Below are 21,858 nucleotides of genomic sequence, written 5' to 3'. Positions count from 1 at the left end.
TCAAGATCACCAGAAAATATACCCAGACTTTCCTGCTCAGACTTTCCCTGCTCTTATATACAAGTTTAATACTTTACCGTAGTTTTATTTGACTTTAATGCCATTCAAATAGATCATTTATCAACATCTGATATTGTTCCCAGTCAATCAATGTCAGTAGGTCTTGACTTTGGGGCTGGGATTCATTCTTCCCATGGAGACAGTGTTAGACAGCCAAGAAAATGTTTCCCCTGAGCCCAAGGGAATCTGCCTTGTTAAGGATATCCATAGAGCTATTCTGAAGGAAATTATTTCTTTTTAAGTAAGCTCTAATACTGTTCTTTTAGTTACAAAGGTGGGCTTCTTGAGCTTCATGTTCCCAGCGAAACAGAAGAGCATGTGCACAATTACTCTGGGAAAGGCATCAGCTCTGGCATAGCTTTAAAGTCTGGTGGATTTCTGGATAGATAAATTACATTCCTTCGAAGTTCCTTAAAATAAAAACTCTTAAGCTCTCCTTTAGGAGATTGTGTATCCTGTTACTATACTCATATTCATACAGGTCTTTCATTTGTGGAATTTTCCAAAAAGAGATAATGTCCAAACCAATTTACTCTCAAGAGACTGAGTTCCAATATGTGACATTACAATATTTTCATGTTTTCTTTTAAACGGAAACAGAATTGCCACTTCTACTACTCCAACCACTCTGTTATTCTTAATCAACCGATTTAGAGTCTTTGAGCCTCTAAATGCATGTGGGCCAAGTCGGCCTTATTTACCAGCATGGGGATTGGTGGTCATCAATCTGAAGCCTCCTAAGAAAGAACCAGCCATTGTTCACACTCTTTGCTCAAGCCAAGATGGGCTTGAGAGTTCCTTGACTATGTCGTCCTTCTGACCTCTGCTTTGTCCAAATTACTCTGTCTATCTGAAATACTCTTCCACTCTTTTCCACCTGCCCACATGTGATCCTTCATTAGGATACGTTTGGTTGACAAGAGTCTCTCAACCAGGATTCACATCTCATGATTTGATCTGGAAAGAGAAATTCACACTTACTGGACCTCTACCATGTGTGTGCTGAACTCAGTATTTTATAATACCTCCCATGAAATGTAGACTATTTCTTCTGCTCATTTCACAAATTAGAAACTGAAGTTCAGGTAGTCTAAGTAACTTGCCCAGGATCACTCAAGTAGAAAGTATTAGAGCAGAGTTCTAAACCCATGACTGTGTTTGAAAATAAAATACACCAGCACATCCAGCAATATAATGCTCTGGAATGTATCCTCTATTGTTATATTGTTTCATGGAACTGTTATACCTCTCTAGTGTTATTTCAGTTTTCATATACTTGCATATGTTTTCCTAATTTGATGCTGAGTTACTTCATGATAAGAGCCATATAATTATAATTTTCTTTCCCCATAATTCGTTATACAAATAGATGCATGATAAATGCCTATTGATTTGATAAGATTTGTTTTACTTAATAATTGATATAATTTTTTAAATATCTGATTTAAAACATTCAGTAGACTTTACTTGATCCTTTTGTAAGTAAGTATATCATTTATCTCTGGGAATTTCATTTAAAACAAAAAGACTTAAACTTGAGCAAAGCTTGACTTATGAAAGTCTCCATAAAGACAACTAAAGGTTATTAATGATACATATAGCACAGCTTGGCTTACAGTTTTGCATGGAATCTGCTTTTGCAGGCAATATATCTCTGCACTTGGGATTGGTTGACACCATATACGCTGGTCCATGTGAAGGTCCCTCCAATAATAATTGTCCAGAATGTGTGTCTTTGCAAAGGGTTAGGATCAAAACTAAACAAAAACAAACAGAAAACAAATCTGAACTACTGGCAGAAAACACTCCAGGAATTCCTCCAGAGTATTTTTTGGAAGCAAGCAATGTATACCTACATAACTATATACATATACATAAATATGTCCAAATTTATTAATTAATTATAAAAGGTAGAAATATTCCTAACTTAAATTCACATTTAAATAAAATTGGCATTTTCAGAGATTTGGGAATCCTGGATGGGACTGGGGGAGAATGAATGCTCTAATCATTCTGAGAATTTATATAAATTGTTCTCCCATGGCCACAGGAAATAATTTAAACAAGATTGCCATGCTGTAATCAGAGAAGAGCAAGAAGCTGAAAAAAGAGAAAAAAAGAAAGTTTCATAAGCACACCACAGCAACAGATATGGTACTGAAACGAACACAAAACTGACATATTTTGTGTATATAATTCCTCTCCTAGCACATGTATATTCATAATCCTAATTTACATTCAAGCTTAAGAATTCAATCAATTATATAATTCTAAAACTACCATGTTCTAAAACTACCATGCCATTCTAATCATGCTTTCTTAAAATGCTGTGGTCACAAGTAAATGCTAACAGTTGAAAGTCCAAAATATTGTGACAAAGAGAGCTCAAATTTCACATTCGATACATTTTTTAACCCTTCTTAATGTATCACCTTGGAAGGAATGATTCTGTTCATCTCTGATACGCAATATAAGCTTGAAAAATTTCTGCAAAATTAACTTTTCTGGAAGCTTTCTGAACATTATGAAATTCTGCAAATCCACTTCAAATCTTATATTTGAGATCAATTGAGTAAAACATTCCAAATTTATGCATATTCTGGCAGCCCTATGGAAAGATGAGAGCCCTTATTCCATTCTGTAACATTTATTATCAAAGTCTATGAGCTTCAAGGGTGTTGATCCTTTCTCCCACATAAAAAGTAGCTACTATATTAGCTAATGGAAGTCAAAAACCAAAAGGATTCGACAAGCTAATACAAGGGAAATAATATAAGATTCAGAACACCCAATTCAGTGGTTTTAGACCACACAGATTACATACACCAACTACAGACTGTACAGAAAATAACAACACAAAATCCTTCTCTTCGTTTACCTCAGCCAGAGCAGATCTTTTGCCCACAATATTCTTAAAACATATCTGAATAACAAGGGATATACAATAAGATTTTTCATTATCACTTAATTGGTTGGCAAAGTAAAGGTTATAAACATGTCTAATCTTTTACTTTTTAGACTCTCTTATGGATGTATAAGTTGTCACTTCAATATGTGTATCCTTTGTATAAAGTGACGGTTATCTTGCGGAAAAAAAAATGATTAGTTCCACATCCTCTCCCCTTGACCTAGCCTAGTAGGAAGAGATTTGGGAGTAATCAAGGTCTCCTGAGTGGCCACTGGTTGTTTCTGCTTCATATCCATTCCTCCCTCATCTGATAACAGCAAACTAGGTCTGCTCTGGGAGAAATGCCATTTCTCCCCTAAATAGTCCAAACAGTTGTCAGTCAAAACATCCTGCTCTGCCCTAGCTAAGGGATGGAATCGTGGCCAAGCGAGGCCAATTGCAGGTTCTCCTCCTGGGAATCTAACCCTTGTGGCAAAAGAAAAAATATATACTGAAAACAGTTGAAGTTGATTCTCTGTAATACATTCCTGCAAATTAAGTGACCCTGTTCAATTTATGAAAAGCTCTTCTCAAACATTAGTGCTTCTTTTTAGAAGGCAGAAGAGATGCACCAAGAGCAAAATGATTCTTCTTTCTTCTTGCCGATAATCTCAGATTGCTTATCTAAAAAGAGGGATGCTTAAAGAAAAAATGAGCCGATCCACATCAAAAGGAGCCCCTCTCCACACTGAACATGATGCATAAGAATGATGCTAATGACTCAAAAGGTAAAGTGTTTTAAATATTCTTTTAAATTGTGTGGCATATTTGTGGTAAAATGTCTAGTTTCCCCATCAGCCTTTCTTTAGGAAAACTGAACAGCTGTGTAATGTTATACCATGTACATGTTATACCATATACTATATAGTATAGTACTATACTGACATTTGAGGCATCAGCCATAAGTGTTCTAGTCAATTCTCTTGAAATAATATATAATAGTATACAGTGCAGATTACATTATATATATGGCATAGTAATAATGTAGTAATATATTGCCAGGGCAATATCAAAGAGAAATTCAAAAATAGAACTGTTTGAAACAAAGAACGGTCAAGATGGAATCATTGTCTTTTGGAGGTTTTCTCTTAAGAAGTTTCCTTCTTTTATCTTTCCACTATCACTTTCCTTATCACCACACTCCACCCTTCCACCTATTCCAAACTTTTATATGTAGAAGAAAATACTGTTTTGCTACCAATCCCTTCCCAGGAGGAAGCGCTATCCTAAAACTAAGTACCATCTGACTGTTTTAACCTCTAACTGACCTAGTGAAAACTCTTTACATGCTTACTTGCCAGCTTCAAATTTCCGTACTTAGTGGTTTGTTTGTTTTATAACATAAACTTGCTGTTTCAATAAAGAAATTATTTTTACACAAAAAAACAAAAACAATGTTCTATTAACCAAGAGATAAATAGAAACTTACTTCCAGAAGTTTAATCTTCCACCTTTATAGGCATCATTTAGAATAGTGTTGATTCCACCTTGAACCACCGTAGCTCTTATAAACACAGACAAAAATCCAGCCAACATGATCCCAACTTGAAAAACATCTGTCCAGACAACCGCTTTAAGGCCGCCCTTTGAGGGCAAAGAGTATTTAGGTTAATACTTCTATCAGACATTATTAAGCATCTACATGCTTACATATTACGCTTGACAACGTTAATAAATGGATCTTGGCCATGGATCTTGGCCAAGAAGTACATCGAAGGGAAGTAGTCAGGTTGGGAGAGCCTTAAAGAGAAGGTGATATTTAAGCCGAACCTTCAATCATAAGAGAGGCAAAGAAGGAAGGTTCCCTCAGAAGAAAAAAAAGCATAGGAGAAAGCACAGATGGGTCAAAGTACATGACATGTTCAGTGTGGCCAGATATATATATTTTGGAGTAGGTGGGGTGGTATGGAGACATTCTTGGGAAGAAACTTAAGAATCAAATTTCAAACAGCAATATCATAGATTTTATCCCATAGGTAGGGCTGATATTCAACCAGTATGGACACAGAAGGTCATACCAGTTGTTGTAATACTGAAATTGTTTTATACTAGTCGCTGCCACAAATGTCCTGAGAATTCCCCTCCAGTCCCTTTGACCTTGGCTGAACCAGCCTCTCCTTGATGACCCATCTTCTAAAAGGTCCAGCAATTAAAGGTTTAAGACCTAGACTAACAAGGATCCCATAAGACTTGCACAACTGCTAAGGACCTGCATTCATAATAATATCAGTGCCCATGCCATACTGGTTCTTAAATATTTTGACTGTCTAAAGGCAATAGAATATTATCTTAGATTTCTAAGCTAAGGAAAATTAGAAACACAGCTATATTAACTTAGAAACAGAAAAGGTAGATTAGAAAACATTAGAGACCATTGTATGGTTCAGATGAAAGAAAAAAATTTCAGTTATGATCAATGTTCTACAAAAAGAATCAAATTTTATTCCAGATTGAATGTTCCTTGCAAAAAAAGTTACGCTGAGGGAGGGAGGAGAGTAGGTATGAACAACCCAGACTACAGCATACAACTAATTGGAATTTTCAGTTCAGAAAAGCAAATGTGAAGAGTGAAAGGATAAATAACGTTTTTGACATACCAGTGTGCAGTAGAATGTGCAGACCACCCCTGTAGCTACCACAGCGCCCCACAGATGAAGTCCTGTGACTGCAGAAGAAAAGAAAATGCACAGATAACTGAAACATGCACAATAAAAATACTTCTAAAAAAATCATCAGAGGGAAGCTATATCATTTATTGGACACCTACCTCTATACCCACTCACCTATAACTAGGTCCAAATCTCACCGAATGTACCAAAACAAATGGAGTTTAAAATTCTATTTCATTAGTTAAATAGACCTGGATTCTACCCTCAGATGTCATTCACGATTCAACACTGGCTAAATTAAATACGTGAAAAAGCTTACATTGAAATTAAACTAAGAAACTGCTTAATACTATGAAGTGGTTACCCAGACTGAATGGAATCCTAGGGTATTTGTCATCATGGTTCAAAGAAAACAGTTCTTCAAAGACAAGTTGTGTATGTTACTAAAATGAGACCAAGATAGAGAAGTCTATATAATTTGCTACCATTTATCTAAGAAGTGGAGGGGCATATTATATTTTTTTTAAATAGTAGGGTAACAACTCTATGCTCACAAATTTGATAACGGACCAATTCCTTGAAAGACACAATCTGCCACAACCCATACAAGAAGAAATAGATTATCTGAATAGGCCTATATCTATTAAAGATATTGAATCAATATCCAAAGCAGAAAGCTCCAGGCCCAAATGGATTCACTAGTGAATCATAACAATCATCTAAGGAAGAAATTATACCAGTTCTACAATTTCTTTCAGAGGATAGAAAAAGAGAAAGTACTTCCTAATTCATTCTATGAGGCCAGCATTACCCTAATACCAAAACTAGATAAAGACATTACAAGAAAACTGCAGACCAATATCTCTCATGAACATAGGTATAAAAATTCTCAATAAAATAATAGCAAATTGAAACAAAAAAATATAAAAAGAATTACACACCATGACCAAGTGGGATTTATCCCAGGTATGCAAAGCTGGTTCAGCATTTTAAATCAATTAATGGAATCCATCACATCAACAGACTAAAAAAGAAAAATCACGTTATCATATCAATAGATTCAGGAAAAGATTTAGACAAAATTGAACACCCATTCATGATAAAAACTCTCAGTAAACTAGGAGTAGAGAGGAAATACCTCAACTTGATAAAAATTGTCTACAAAAAACCTACTGCTAATATCATATTTAATAGTGAGAAAATGGAAGCTTTCCCACTAAGATCAAATACAAGGCAAAGATGTCCTCTCTCACCACTCCTTTTCAACATCATACTGGAAATCCTTGCTTATACAATAAGGCAAGAAAAGGAAATAGAAAGTATACAGATGGTAAAGGAAGGAAAAACACTCTCTTTTTTCATAGATGGCATGATCATCTATGTCGAAAGTCTGAAAGAATCAGCAAAACATCTCCTGGAACTGATTAGCAAATATAGTAAAGTTGCAGGATACAAGTTAATGTGCAAAGGTCAACTGCTTTCCTTAACTAATTAAGGAGGAATTATAGAATGACAATATCCCATTTTATAAGTCCTGATGAAATAATAGACCTAGAATGATTATTAATGGCCAATAATAAAAAAAAAATTTACAAAGACTAACATTCTGTGAATTTTGAAGGAAATAAATGACACCACTTACAAAATATTCTTTCTAAAAAGTTGAACTGGAGTCTGAGAAAGCTTCTAGATCTAACTATTAGTTTACAAAAAAATATAGAGGACTAGGGAACATTAAATAACCTCATGGTGATACAATCAGTAAAACCAACAATCTGGAAAACCTGACAGAGCAAATGACCCAATTTCTTCAACAAATAAATTGTAATTTTAAAAAAAGGAGGGAGATTGTAAATTAAAATAGATTTTAAAAGTGTTTCAAAAGAGTCAGGCTAGAAACTCGAGATGACATAGATTAAGATAGAAGATGTACATGTCTCTTCTAGCAACCACACCAAAGTTTTAACAAAACTACAGAACAACCAGTACATAGAGTCACCAGAGGTCAGCTGAACAGAAGCACTACAACTAGGTCACCACAAATAACAGGTCACCTGAAAATGGTAGGTGGGGCAGAGATGAGAAACAGTGTGGTCCCAAAACCCCGTGTGGTGATCAAGAACCGGGAGGGCCATCTTAGCAGCAGAGCCGCCTCCCCCACCTGAAGAGCTGCACACTGGGTTCCCCAGCCCAGAGTTCCACTGCTGAAACGAGAAGTCCCCACAACCTCTGGCTGTGAAAACCAGTGAAGGTTGTGGCTGAGTGAGATGGAGGGCAGCGGGAAGTGGAGACTGGTCTTACTTGCTGACTCACTCGTTCTGAACTCCAGCACTGGGGCAGCTGCCCGAGGGGCACCAGGGAGATGCTGAGCTATCTGGCTCAAGGCGAGGGCTGGAGGGGCAGCTTGAGACCAGACAGAGGTGCAAGCAGAAGCCATTATACCTTTGTTGAGCCCTGCCCCATCCCAGCCTACAGATGCAGGTGCCAACAATCTGGATAAAACAGATAGCTCCACCCAGGGGATTCCCTAAGACTCTGCCTCTCTCAACCGGTGGTCCCACTCAAGCCACTTCCAGTAATTTGTTCCATATAAACGAGCTATCTTGGTTCCTGCTGTGAATGTTCATAAAATCTCTCAAAGGCTCACAAAGCCCAAAGAAGCAGCCTCTGTACCTCTTGCTGAGTAGCCCCAAGGCTCGCACCAGTGGCAGCTGGCCTTGGTTTCAGACTTGGGCCCTCAAGGCATCTATAGGCTCAGCATGGGTGGCTCCATATGTGGATTGCTTGGTGACTCTCACTAGGTGGCCCCAGAGGTATACAGGCTACAGTTGAACTTGGCCTACAGCTGGACCCCTTCCAGGTCTGTGCCACAGCACACCTACTATATAAAGTTACTCTACTAAGACCAGGAGACTTGGGAGCCCTACCTAATACATAGCAACAGATACAAGGAGGCAGCCAAAATGGGAAGACAAAGAAGCATGTCCCACATGAAAGAACAGAACAAAGCTCTAGAAAAAGAATTCATCAAAATGGAGACAAGCAATCTATCAGATGCTGAGTTGAAAACACTGGTTACAAGGATGTTCAAAGAACTTAGGGGAAGAGTAGATGAACTCAAGTGAGAACTTTAACAAAGAGATTTTAAAAAGCATAAAAATGAAAATAGAAAACATCATAGTGAGCCAGTCAGAAATGAAGAATACAATCTGAGTTGAAGAGTACATTAGAGGGAATCAACAGAGTGGTTGAAATGAAGGATTGACTCAGCAACATAAAAGACAGGATAGCAGAGGATACCCAAACAGCAACAAGAAATGATCCAAAAAATTGAAGATAGTTTAAGAAGCTTCTGGGACAATGTCAAGCATAACAACATTTGCATCACAGGGATACCAGAAGGAGAAGAGAGAGAGCAAGGAATTGAAAACCTATTTGAAGAAATAATGATGGAAAATTTCCCTGACTTGAGATAAATAGACATACAATATCAGGAAGTTCAGGGTGTTCCAAGCAAGATGAACCCAAAGAGGCCCACATTAAGACACATCATAATTTAAATGCCAAAGGTTAAATTCAAAGAGAGAATCTTAAAAGCAGTAAGAGAAAAGCAATTAGTTACATACAAGGGAATCACATAAGACTGTCAGTCGATTTCTCAACAGAAACTTTACAGACCAGAAGGGTTTGGCACAAAATATTCAAAGTGATGAAAACCCAGGACATACAACCAAGATTACTTTACTCAGCAAGGCTATCATTTAGAATTGAAGGACAGATAAAAAGCTTCCCAGAAAAGAAAAAGCTAAAGGAGTTCATCACCACCAAACCAGTATTATAGGAAATGTTGGAGGGACTTCTTTAAGTAGAAGAAAAATACATGTATCGAAAGTCTAAATAAAGAATAGCAATAACTACATATCTATCAACAAGTACTTCAAAAGAAAAAAAATTAAATGCTTCAATCAAAAGATAGGGTGGCTGACTGAATAAGAAAACAAGACCCTTACATAGGCTGCCTACAAGAGACTCTCTTCAAATTAAAAGACACACACAGATTAAAAGTAAGGGGATGGAAAAAGATATATCATGATGGACCTAGAGGGTAGTGTGCTGAGTGGACTAAGTCAGATAGAGTAAGACAAATGCCTTAAGATTGCATGTATATGTGGAATCTAAAGAACAAAACAAACAAACAGAAACAAACTCATAGATACATAGAACATTTTGAGGGTTACCAGATGGAAGGGTGTGGGGGGATCGCTGAAAAGAGGGGAAGGTATTCAGAAGTACAAATTGGTAATTACAAAATAGTCATGGTGATAGAAAATATATTATAAGGAATACAGCCAATAATATTATAAAAACTATGTACAGTGTCAGAGGGACACTTGAGTCATTGGGGATGACCACTTTGTGAGTTATATAGATGTCTAATCACTATGTTGCACACCTGAAACTAATATAGTATTGTATGCCAACTATAACTAAAAACTAAAAAATTATTAAAAAAAAGAGCTTCAAAATATATCTAGTAAAAAGTGACAGAACAGGAGAAAAGGAAAAAATTAACAGTTATATTTGGATATGTTAATATCCCTCTTCAGTAATTGATGCGAGTAAAAAAAAAATAGTAAAGACATTGAAGATTTGAAAAACACTATAAACCAACTGAACCTTTCATATTTATAAAACATTACACCCAACAACTACACAATACACATTCTTTATAAGAGTACATGGAATGTTTGGCAAGATAGACTATATCCTGGGCCATAAAACAAATCTCAATAAATTTCAAAGAACTAAAATCATAATAATTCTTTGACCAAAGCAGTATTAATTTTAAAATTACTAATAAAAAGATATGTTAGAAAATAATAGAATATTTGAAAATTATGTAACACACTTCTAAATAACATGTGGGTAAAAGAAATCACAAGAAAAATTAGAAAATATTTTGAACTGAATAACAAAAACATATCAAAATCTGAGATGCAGATAAAGCAGTACTTAAAGAAATATCTATAACTTTAAATGTTTACATTAGAAAATAAAAATTTTAAATTAGTAATCCAAGTTTCTATCTTAAGAAGCTAGAAAATTAAAACCCAAAGTAGAAGATATTTGTAATATTATAAATATAATAGCACAAATTAATGAAATAGAAAGCAAAACAAGTAAATCAAAGCCAAAAATTGGTTCTTAGAAAAAATTAAAACACCAATAAAAGACTAGCAAGATACATCAAGGAAAAAAGAGAAAAGATATCAATGTTAAGAATAATTAGAAGGGACTATAGATACCATATAAACATTAAGAGGATAACAAGAGAATATTATAAACAAATTTATGCCAATGAATTTGATAAGTTAGATAAAAAGAATTAATTCTCTGAAAAACAGTTCACCAAAACTGACTCAATAAGAATTAGAAAATATATATAAATAACTATTTTTATTTTAAAAATTGAATCCATAAACCAAAACCTTGCTACAAAAACTAACGTCAGGCCCAGATGCCTTCATTGTGAATTTTATCAAACATTTAAGAAAGAAATATACAATTTTATATAAACTCTTTCAGAAAATAGAAGAGGGAACACTTTCCAACTCATTTATGAATAAGCATAACTAAAACAAAAATCCTGACAAAGACACTAAAGGAAAAGTAAATTTCAGATCAACATTCCTCATAGACTATAAAAATCCTTAACAAAATATTACAAATCAAATCTAGTAATATATAAAAAACTTACTTGAATTAATAAGTAAATTTAGCAAGTTCTCAGGATAGAAGATCAACATATAAAAATTGACTATTTTTATATACTTGCAACGATGAATAATTAGAAAATGGTATTATAAAATAATAACATTGCAATAGCATCGAAAACATCAAATGTCGAGAAATAAATCTAAGAAATACGTATAAGACTTTGATATCAAAAACCATTAAACATTACCAAGAGAATTTTAAAAGCCCTGGGTAAATGAATAAATTTACCAAATAAAGGACTGAAAGAATATTTGCTTTTGTAAAGTGTCTGTTCAAATTTTGCCCACCTTTTACTAGGTGAATTGTCTTTTCCTATTCATTTTATTATTCCATGAGCTAGTAAGCTCAACATTAATAGTCATTGGGAAAATGCAAATTAAAACCACAAAAAAATAGAGCATATAACTAGAATAGCCAAAATCAAAAGACAAATACAAAATGTTGGCAAGGGTGTGCAGTAACCCAAACTCTCATCCATTGTGGGATGGGCATGTAAAATGGAACAACCACCTAGAAGAGCTATTTGCCAGTTTCTCTTAAATTTCATACATGCATCTACTCCGTGCTAGATCTGAACAGATATACATTTAATTTTATACTGCTTCCAGGTATTCACTCAATAAAAATGAAAACATGTGTCATGAAGCAAAGCAAAATGAAACAAAACCTGTACAAGAATGTGCTTAGCAGCCTTAATTCACAATAGCCTAAAACTGGACACAAGCAATGTCCATAGACAAGAGAATGGATAAACAGATTTTGATAAGTACATATGACAAATACAACCAATAAAAAGGAATAAAGTACTAGTACACGTAGCAACATGAATCAATGTCCCAAAAACATTTTGTTCAGCAAAAGAAACCAGATGCAAAAAAGGTACTATATGATTCCATTTATTTAAAAAATTCTGAGAACAGGAATTTATGGTGATAAAAATCAGAAACTGGCTGCTCAGAATAGTAGGGATGTATTAGAAAGAAGCACAAGAAAATTTTCTGGGATTGGATGATGGAAATATTCTGTATCTTGAGTTGAGTGGTGAACACGTGTATAAAATAGTCAAAATTTATCCAATTGTATACTTAAGTTCTGTGCATTTTATTGTATATAAGCTATCTCTCAATAAAAATGATTTTCAATTTTAAAAAGCGAGAGAGAAACTTCAAGAGACAAATCAACTAATTACAATTGCATAAATTTATTTGGATCCTGATTCTAAGAAACTCGGGGAAAGAAATCAGGGAAACCTAACACAGACTTTATATTGACGATATTAAGGAATTAATGTTTTAGTTACGATGATGGTATAACTGTATTTAAAAAAACACATCCTGGTACAGAGTTCCAGTTACACAATATATGTCATAGATATGACGCACAGCATGGAGCCCATAGTTAATAATACTGTGTTGTATATTTGAAAGTTGCTAAGGGAGTAGATCTTAAAAGCTCTCATCACAAGCAAAAAAATTGTATAACTATGTACGGTAACAGATGTTAACTTATTGTGGTGATCATTTTTCAAAATATACAACTATCAAATCATTATATTTTCACCTGAAACTTATGTAATCTTATGTGTCAATTATACCACAATAAAAAAAAAAAGTACATCTTTATTTTTAAAAGACATATTAAATTTAGATAAAATGATAAAATATCTCAGATTCACAGCAAAATTATCTAGTAAGGGGAACATGGAGTGTATTAAATCAAGAGTTGATAATTATTAGTGGAAAGGGTACATTAGGGTTCAACACATTATTCTATTTTAGTACATGTTTGAAGTTTCCCATATAAAAACAAATAGATTATACCTAGAAAATGTTAGGTTCCAATTCAGTTAAACAAGTTTCTACTGAGAACCCTTTGCAAACCAAGTAATGCGTCTAAGCTTGCGCCTACTGCCTTTGTCATCGTGAAATCCACAATTGATATGTGAGTGGTCAAAGGGCAGTCCCTTGGCTTCTAACTTATTCCAATAAAGTGATAAGAATAGAATCCTCGACTTCTTCACAGACTGAAGGTATTCTCTTTTTCCAAGAACTGCACTTTGAAACCCTAAAGCCAACATCTTTAATTACACTTAAAGCCAAGAGGTAACATAAAGTTTATGGCTCAGTTTTTTACATATGAAATGATCCACTCACGATGTTGGTAATATTGATATGGAACATGCCTAATATTTAGAGGTCAAGAGCACATTATATAATGAAGTTCTTTGTAATGATACTGTCGTGCTTTATAAACTTAAATGATAACTACTCTTTATTCATCATGAAATAAAAAAATTAGAGTGGAGTTAGCAGGTTTTTTTTCATTTCACATTAATTCCAGGAACTGCACTACCTTCTTTCCATCAGAGTCCACTCGTCCATTTTACAAGGAAGTTTCAGAGGTAAACTCACTTCTGACTGATAAGAATTCAAAGGATAGAGGGTTTCCCCAAAACCTTTTGAGGATATGACTAACACGCACCTATGCCTCAGTAAACTATCCCAGTTTTACTGCTATTATCTGCCCAGATCTAGAGAGTATAGTAATTTGCTGATTAGCACAACCTTGATACCTTTGTTTATAAGGACACTATAAAGATCTGTCCTTTTGTCACTAGGAGCACTGTCTGATATTTCAAATCACACAAACTTATTTGTTTTGCTTTCTGGACCACATCAGAAGTGGAGAGAAGCACAGCTTCTCTCTCTCTGCCAGATTTTACAGTGTAACTAGGCCAAACACAGAAGCCTCTTCAAGAAGGGATCTGGTTTTAGTCATAAAGGGAGGAAATGTGGTCATTTATGATTTAGACTATAGGAGGCGCTCATTCTGAAGGAATGGAGAATGGCTGTTTGGTACATCTCAGGGAATTACTGCCCAGTGAGGTCTGTCCTTCCACTAATCTACAGACCTTTTGGAGCTATAGATCCAGGAACCCAAAGAAACCACTAGTGTACACCCTGAACCCACATTTCCTACCTCAAACTGATACAGATTATTGGAAGCATCCCTCCATCACCCCACCTCACCAAAGAAAGAATAAGGTCTATTAAAAATGAAGCCCAAAATGTGACATAATTGGTAAACTCTAAAATGTACCTTGATTCAAAGCCAGGGCAGGAGCATAAATAACAATTCCAGTATATAGAACCTAGGGAGGGAAAAGAAAACTAAATAAATGGTATAAATTATAAAATAAAATATCAATATTTTTCTATAAGTTCAATTATGAATTAAAACAGCAGTTTCAATATACTTAATAAAATTTGTTTGTAACGAAAATGTTTATTTTAGTGAAGTTGATTCTCCTTTTCCATTTGTGGTGTGGCCATAGGTTAAAAAATCTTTTATGACCAATTTTGTGTAAAAATATGGACTTTTCATGTGGTGTTTAGTGTAGTCATTGATCTATCAACTCAGGTAAAATAAATCTTCCTAGATCTAAAACAACTAAAAAGAAAGAATACAAATTTAAAAGTAGATGGTCCCTCATACTTCAAACTGCTATTAATCACTGCATAATTAATTAGAAAAATAGTAAAAATTTTAGAAACTGGTTTGTAAAGTTTGCACATTAAACAAAAGTGTAAATCTGCACTAAAAACTCCTGAAAGCCAATCAAAACTGTATTCCATCTTTTTTATATTGTTCATTTTTCTCATTCACACATTTCACAAATATTTATTAATCTCAGGTATAATAGTGAATAAGATAAATGTCTTTTTTCTCAGAATTATATTTTCATTACACTTAATCTTTCAAATATACCACATAGAAGCTAATTCTATGATTACTCTATAAAAACATATAAAAAAACATATTATGCATTATTTGAATGTTTGATTACATGACATGGGTTGATCGATAGAAGTCTTTCAAATGGGACATACTAAAACTTCCCGCCTTTTGCAAGAATGAACTAGCTTTCCAGTCATTATTCTCTCCTAGTTGAAGATTTGAAAACATGATCACAGGCCACATTTTCTTAACACCAGTCCTCACTTTTCATTTCTATTGGCACTTCTAACAATGATCCAAAGAGGCTCTGAACTGTTCGAGAATATAAGCTATAAGCCTCAGTTCCGTGACAGGATCTCTACCAGACCTCAAAGGTTCCCTTCCTTTTACACTGCAAGTGTTAAAGACTGATATAATTTAAGTCATGTAATTTACAAAGATTTAAAATGGAGTCCAGTTAAATAATTTACAAAGGTACTCTGTTACGTCGTAGCAATGCTTAGGTAGCTTTTGGTTGGAGAAACGGTATTGTAAATAGAGATGAGAACAAAAATGCCTTCCTAGACTTTATTAGCAAACCCATCCCTAAAGCACTTAGCTGCCAAGAGGAAGAGATATAAATTATGTGACAACAATCATGACAAGCCACCAGCGGCCTGGATGAATATGAACAGTGGGGAGCATTCTCTGTCACTGACTGCTTGGTAAATCTTTGCTTTCCATTTGTGTCAATCAGTAAACCTATACTTTCATATTCGTGAATTACTGGATTGTGTACTTGACTTTAAAAATACCTCTGGGGTGCATGGTTCTGCAGTTTCACACTCAGTGACTGCTTCAATTGGGTCTTACGGTTCAATTTAAAAGAGAGCTGATTCATTGTTTAAAGTATGCTTTCAAACAAAGAAAATTATTTCCTAATCTCTTCTTCTGTCAACTTTTTCAAACTTTTTTGTTTCCTACTATTTGCAACATCTCTTTTTCATCTTTCATGTGTTTACCAAAAGAGCTTGGCCCGGATGCCTTCGTTAAAAACATTTTAGACGACAAAAGATAAAATAAACTAATGGAGAGCTACTTACTGTTTGAACAATGTAGAAAATTGTTCCACAGAGACGAACATATTTGTTAAATCGAAGTTCTAAATACTGTTTACAAGAAAGGAAAAATGGTTAATATGTAAAACCTCTGGACACATTTTTTAATCAGCTTAAGAAGTAAAAGTTAGAAATTTATAGCCATTTCATAACTAATATGTCTTCTCTATTTTCCTATTATTTTTATTTACATACATAAAAATTGAGTCTTGTTTTAGACTAAAGTTCAATAGGTTTTAGCACATACAGAACAATTCCCTCACCCACAGAAAACTTTCTCATGTTGCTCCTTTGTAGTCAAACCCTCTTCTTGCCCCTGAATCTTAGTAATCCTTGTTCTCGATCCCTAGTTTTGCCTTTTCCTATATTATATATCATAATGTACTATAGAATTCCAGAATGCCATATAAATGGAATTATGATCTGCATTTTTAGAATGAGCAAAATGTTGTTTTCCCCTTGCTTTTGATATTGACTCCATACATTTCCTTTGATTCACTAGGGGAATCAACGCTCTCCCACTGCAGGCAATTGTGACGGAATTGTCAATCAAGGTGCCCTGCCTCTTCTGACCAAGATGGAGTCACATGACCCAAGCTCAGCCAATCAGCTGTTCTTCCTAATGGGTATTTGACTCACAGAGGCAAGATATAAAGACAGAAAATGATTGGAGCAGCATATTGATTCTGACAAGGGGCCTGGAGAGTCTGCCCTGGGTTCTGTCCTTTTTAGTATGTTCATTCAGCTTTTCCCTTTGTTATATGTGCTATTCCCATATCCTTCCAATAAATTTTAACTTAAATCAGCACAGGTAAGTTTATGTTCAGAGCCAACAACCCTACCAATCTTCCTACTCTCCTTGACATCTGCTATATCTTATGATATAGTCTGCTTATCTCCTATATTATATATCATAATGTACTATAGAATTCTAGAATTTCGGAGCTGGAAGAAAGCTGAGGTCGAAGACATTCTTTAATTTAAATATTATTACTACATGTGGAGAGAATTTTAAGACTGACAAGTCTTTTCATATAGCAGGGGGAAAAAAGAAGGAAAACTGATGTTAGGTAATAATCAGAGGAAAAACACTGTATATTTTTGCTCCATAATCACAGCTAACATTTATAGAGTATTTGCTTTGAACACTGGCCTCTCAACAACTCCACAGGAAGGTACTCTGTATAAGCACACGAGGACACGGGGGCTCATACAGAACACTAAGATTGCAACCTAAAAACTGTCAGAGCCACGATGCAAATCTAGGACCATTTGATGCCAAAATTTGTATATATAACCACAACATTGTTCAAAATAAACAAGTAAACAAACTGACCATGTGTCTAAGACACATACAGAGTGAGTGGGTAGCACTGACACATAGTAGGACCTCCAAAAATAACTGATAGGTAAAAAATATATGGTGCAGTGTAGCACGTTAGGGGACGTGTTCCAGCCCTTGTCGCTGCTTTACTCCTGACTCCATAAGCTTGGGGCAATCACTCGAAATCTCAGGTTCCATCTCTTGAAAATGAGAATCACAGAAATAATTCTTTTCCCTCTTACTTTGCAGGGTTTTGGAGACTTTCAAATGGAATAAATGGGTGGAAAATGTTGTAAATTGTTCATTTAGAAGACATGAACAAGCTAGTATCCAAATCCATAAGCCTTGAGAATTTGAATCTCAGTGAATTAGATGTGTCAAAATCATCTAAAGATAATTTGGAAGGCTTTTTAGAAAACTCAAGAAGTGTCTTGAAGCCTGGAAAAAGGGCAGTGTCCTCTCTTCAGAGCTGTTTTATAAAACTCTATTTAAAAATGAATGTGCATGAATAGACAGAGAAGTCTTTGCCTTTTCTAGGTACCCGTATCCACATTGTTAGAGACTAATGCCAAAGAGAAAATGTAATGAAGGTAAGAATGTAGCAAGTTGTACCAAATAACGTGAGTGTGTGTGTGTGTGTGTGTGTGTGTGTGTATGTGTGTGTGTGAGTGTGTGTGTGAGTGTGTGGGTGTGTGTGTGGGTGTGTGGGTGGGTGTGTGGGTGTGGGTGTGTGATCACCTGGATCCAGGCAAACGTTAGAGACTAATGCCAAAGAGAAAATGTAATGAAGGTAAGAATGTAGCAAGTTGTACCAAATAACGTGAGTGTGTGTGTGTGTGTGTGTGTGTGTGTGTATGTGTGTGTGTGTGTGTGTGTGTGAGTGTGTGTGTGTGTGTGTGTGGGTGTGGGTGGGTGTGTATGTGTGGGTGTGTGATCACCTGGATCCAGGCAAATCTATAGATTTAAGCTCACATAAGACCACCTTAAGCCATAATCAAAAAGTCTATCACTATCTCAGCTATCGTTGTTACTGGGCTAATAAGAAACACCTGGAGACTTCCCAGAAGTCCAGGTCACTGAGCAAGCAGTAGGCTCTAGGATTTCTGGACAAAACTACAGAAGGTGACTATTATCAATCAAGATCTCTCATGGTCTTCAGAACTTGACTAACTTAGGGATGCTAAGACTTCTACTGAATATTAAAAAAAGAAAGAAAGAGAGAGAGTCTGGATAACACGGTTCAAACACATGGATTTTGCTGGATCCAGAAAGATACTGAAGAAGTGACAAATGAAACTGCATTCTTGAATTTTACTTCTTGGCTGTGGGTCTGGAAGTTGCTAAACACCTATCAGGACTACACTTTGAAGGCAGTGAGAAATATCAAAAACGCTCCCAAGAGCCAATTTCGACTAACGAACTGTATATATGGAGAGATTTCATACTTGAGCAAGAATGCCAGTATCACTCAATGCTAGACTTCTTATTCTGTATAGGCGACTCCACCTCTCAGCATTAAACAAATATTCCTCAAGAAGACTCATGAGAGCCTTCAGAAGCAGCCAATATGCACCACTGCACAGCTTCTAGGAAAGTGTCTACACTGCCTTATGCTCTCTTACGTAGCTTAGCTTACTTTGAGTCTGTCTGCAAAATGGGGCTCTCATAGTTCCTCCCTTATAAGGACTGTTTTGAGGATTGAGTTAGATAACATATAGAAAACTATCAGCCCAGTGTTTTAGCATGTATTAAGCATTTTGTAAATGTTAGCTTTTTGCCAGTATTTAGCTAGAACCCTGCTAACTTAGCCTCCACCATTGGAAATGTGTGGGAAATCTGTTTCTGGTTGACTTAATGTTGCTTGCTGCCTTGGAGAGGCATAGATCAGTGAGCAGCATTTCATCTGTGAGTACTAAAGTTCTCTCACCATATTTTTCAAACCCTTTCTGAGTTTTGGACAGAGCTCACAGGCTCAAATGCTTATGGGTCCTGTGAGATAATACGTGGCTTTGACCAGGTGTTCATATATTAACGTGTTGGAATATTCCTTACACTAAGATATATGTTCTCTCATAACTTGAAACAAGAATTCCCTTTGCCCCTGTCCATTTTTCCTTTTGCATTTTTGATAAAGACATAATGCAAATGACGATTTCGCTATAGAAGAAAGTAACCATGCAAACGCAATGATGAAGCCTCAATATAGAAATGGAGAGCGATAGTAAAGGCTGTAAATTGGCTTCCTGCAGCCACAGGGAATGTGAGCCCAATGTCACCAGCCTTTTGGGTTTTCAAAAGAAGCCAGAATCTGAAGTTTTATTTGACTTTTCATCATTATTAAATTCTAAATTAATTTTTTTTTTCAACATGAGGGTCAAAAGGAAAAAAAAAAAAAAGACTCAAGACTGAGTTTGGCCTGGGGCAGCCAGTTTGTTATGTTTGAGCAAAACAGAGAAATTCCATCCTGCTCACTTCTGGGTTGATGATTAAACTCTCCCAAACTCAATGACCAGATTAAATGGAAGGCAATGGTGTCCCAGGGATGCCATGTCCTAGATAATGTTACTAGAGCCCATGTACTTTGTCACCAACACTTATTGTGCCACTGGGGCCCTGTTCAAAGCACAAGTTAAACCAACCTCACTAGGAAACCACCTTTCAGTGGCTTTAGATTGGAGCGAACACCATAAAACTCAAAAACAGAGGCAGCTGCTAAGAATGAGGATAATCGTCTGTTAGAGAGGAAACATCTGCAGGTTTGTGTATGTGGCTCCTGGGTTAGTGCCTGATTGAAGAGGTCCACTAGTCCCCTGAGCTTTTATCCTTGGCATTCCCATTCAATAGCTCTTTGAACTAAACCAAACATTTACGGTCTTTGCAAAGCCCTTTCCTACAGACAACTCGAGAAAAGCTATTCCAGTGGACCTATGCAATAGAAAAGACGGTTTCCCTTAATCATCTTTCCACAGACAAGGTAGAGCTGTTTAAGAACCTTGCAGCCACATTTTCCCAGTGATTCCAAGATAACCCTCTTTACCACCATCACGACAAAACTTACAGCCAACATTTAATCAGCACTTACCCTGTGCCAGACACTATTCTAAATGCTACACTTGCATCATCTCATTTAATCTTCCCAAGAACAGGATGAAGTAGGTGGTATTATTATTTCCATTTTAAGATGAAGAATAGGCACAAAATGTTGAAAAGGAAGGAAGGAAGGAAGGAAGGAAGGAAGGAAGGAAGGAAGGAAGGAAGGAAGGAAGGGAGGGAGTAATAAAGTTTTCCGGCAATTATTATTATCAAAATAATAATAGGAAAGAAGAAAGGAAAGAAGGGAGGGAGAGGAAAAGGGGGGAGGGAGGGAAGGAAGGAAGAAGGAAAGGAAGAAAGAAAGGAAGAAAGAAAGAAAGAAAAAGTCACCCAAGGTTACCCAGCTAGTAAGTGGCAGAATCTGGTCTCAAACACAGGTGAGACAAGAGATACCGCCCCTTAACCACTGGAGCACCAGCCTCTCTTTGGGTGTGTGGAGGGGGAAGAAGGGGACAGTACAAATGTTTCTCCATCAATCCTGGAAAAGCGAGGAGTGGCTGAGGACCTGGAACAAGGGGATTCATTTTAGGGAGGAGGAGCTGAGACTTGAACGACTTACCCTCCACCAAGATAAAAAGTTTTAAAATCTTTCCCCTTGACTTGGAATCAAAGTCGTCAAAGCAGAAAGGGCCCTAGAGGAGCACAAGTCCAGATCACTTTGGAAGTCTCTGTTGACTGAGACCCTGAGAGTAAGTTCCGTATATTTTCTCCTTAAAGCACACCTCTTCCCAAAAGGGGAGGGCGGGGAAAGCGATGGGCAGGGAGAGATTTCGCCTTGGAGGTGAGTCTGCCCCCAGGAAAATCCCTCCAGGAGCTTGACAAATCCTCCCCCCTTCTTTCCCCAACCCCCTCGCCCTTTACCTCGTAAGTGCTGGTAATTCCCAATCTGTAGAACACCGGGAGGAAGACCTCCGCGCTGATGACCACCACAAGGAAGTAGGTGATGCCAAAGAGGCTGAATATGACTCCAAAACGGTAGACGTCGGTGGGAGTGCCCAGGACGGTGACGGCTGACATAAAGCTGGCGGTGAGGGACAACGCCACAGGCACAGGGTTCATGCTGCGACCACCCGTCAGAAATTCTTTGGAGGTGTGCTGGCTGTTCCCCGCGAAGGCGTAGTAGATGCCGATGACCGCGGAGATGGCCAGCATGGCGGCAAACACCACGTAGTCCCAAACCCCGAAGGTGCCGATACCCCGCGACGCGTCCAT

At 36.4% G+C, this 21,858-nt stretch overlaps 1 protein-coding gene across 1 annotated transcript in view; it reads right to left on the bottom strand.

The window, feature by feature from the left end:
• The window catches only part of SLC5A8 (solute carrier family 5 member 8), a 48,921-nt gene extending 27,063 nt beyond the window's left edge, over nucleotides 1–21,858 (bottom strand). The window contains exons 1-6 of the mRNA XM_006914554.3: nucleotides 21,508–21,858; nucleotides 16,215–16,280; nucleotides 14,494–14,545; nucleotides 5,605–5,672; nucleotides 4,437–4,591; nucleotides 1,677–1,817 (exon numbers count right to left, since the gene is read on the bottom strand). Coding sequence (XP_006914616.1) covers nucleotides 1,677–1,817; nucleotides 4,437–4,591; nucleotides 5,605–5,672; nucleotides 14,494–14,545; nucleotides 16,215–16,280; nucleotides 21,508–21,858 — 833 coding nt within the window. The remainder of the gene's footprint in view (nucleotides 1–1,676; nucleotides 1,818–4,436; nucleotides 4,592–5,604; nucleotides 5,673–14,493; nucleotides 14,546–16,214; nucleotides 16,281–21,507) is intronic.

Source organism: Pteropus alecto, unplaced genomic scaffold (assembly GCF_000325575.1).
Source record: "Pteropus alecto unplaced genomic scaffold, ASM32557v1 scaffold94, whole genome shotgun sequence".
NCBI lineage: Eukaryota > Metazoa > Chordata > Mammalia > Chiroptera > Pteropodidae > Pteropus > Pteropus alecto.
This window is presented reverse-complemented; position numbering and strand designations above follow the sequence as displayed.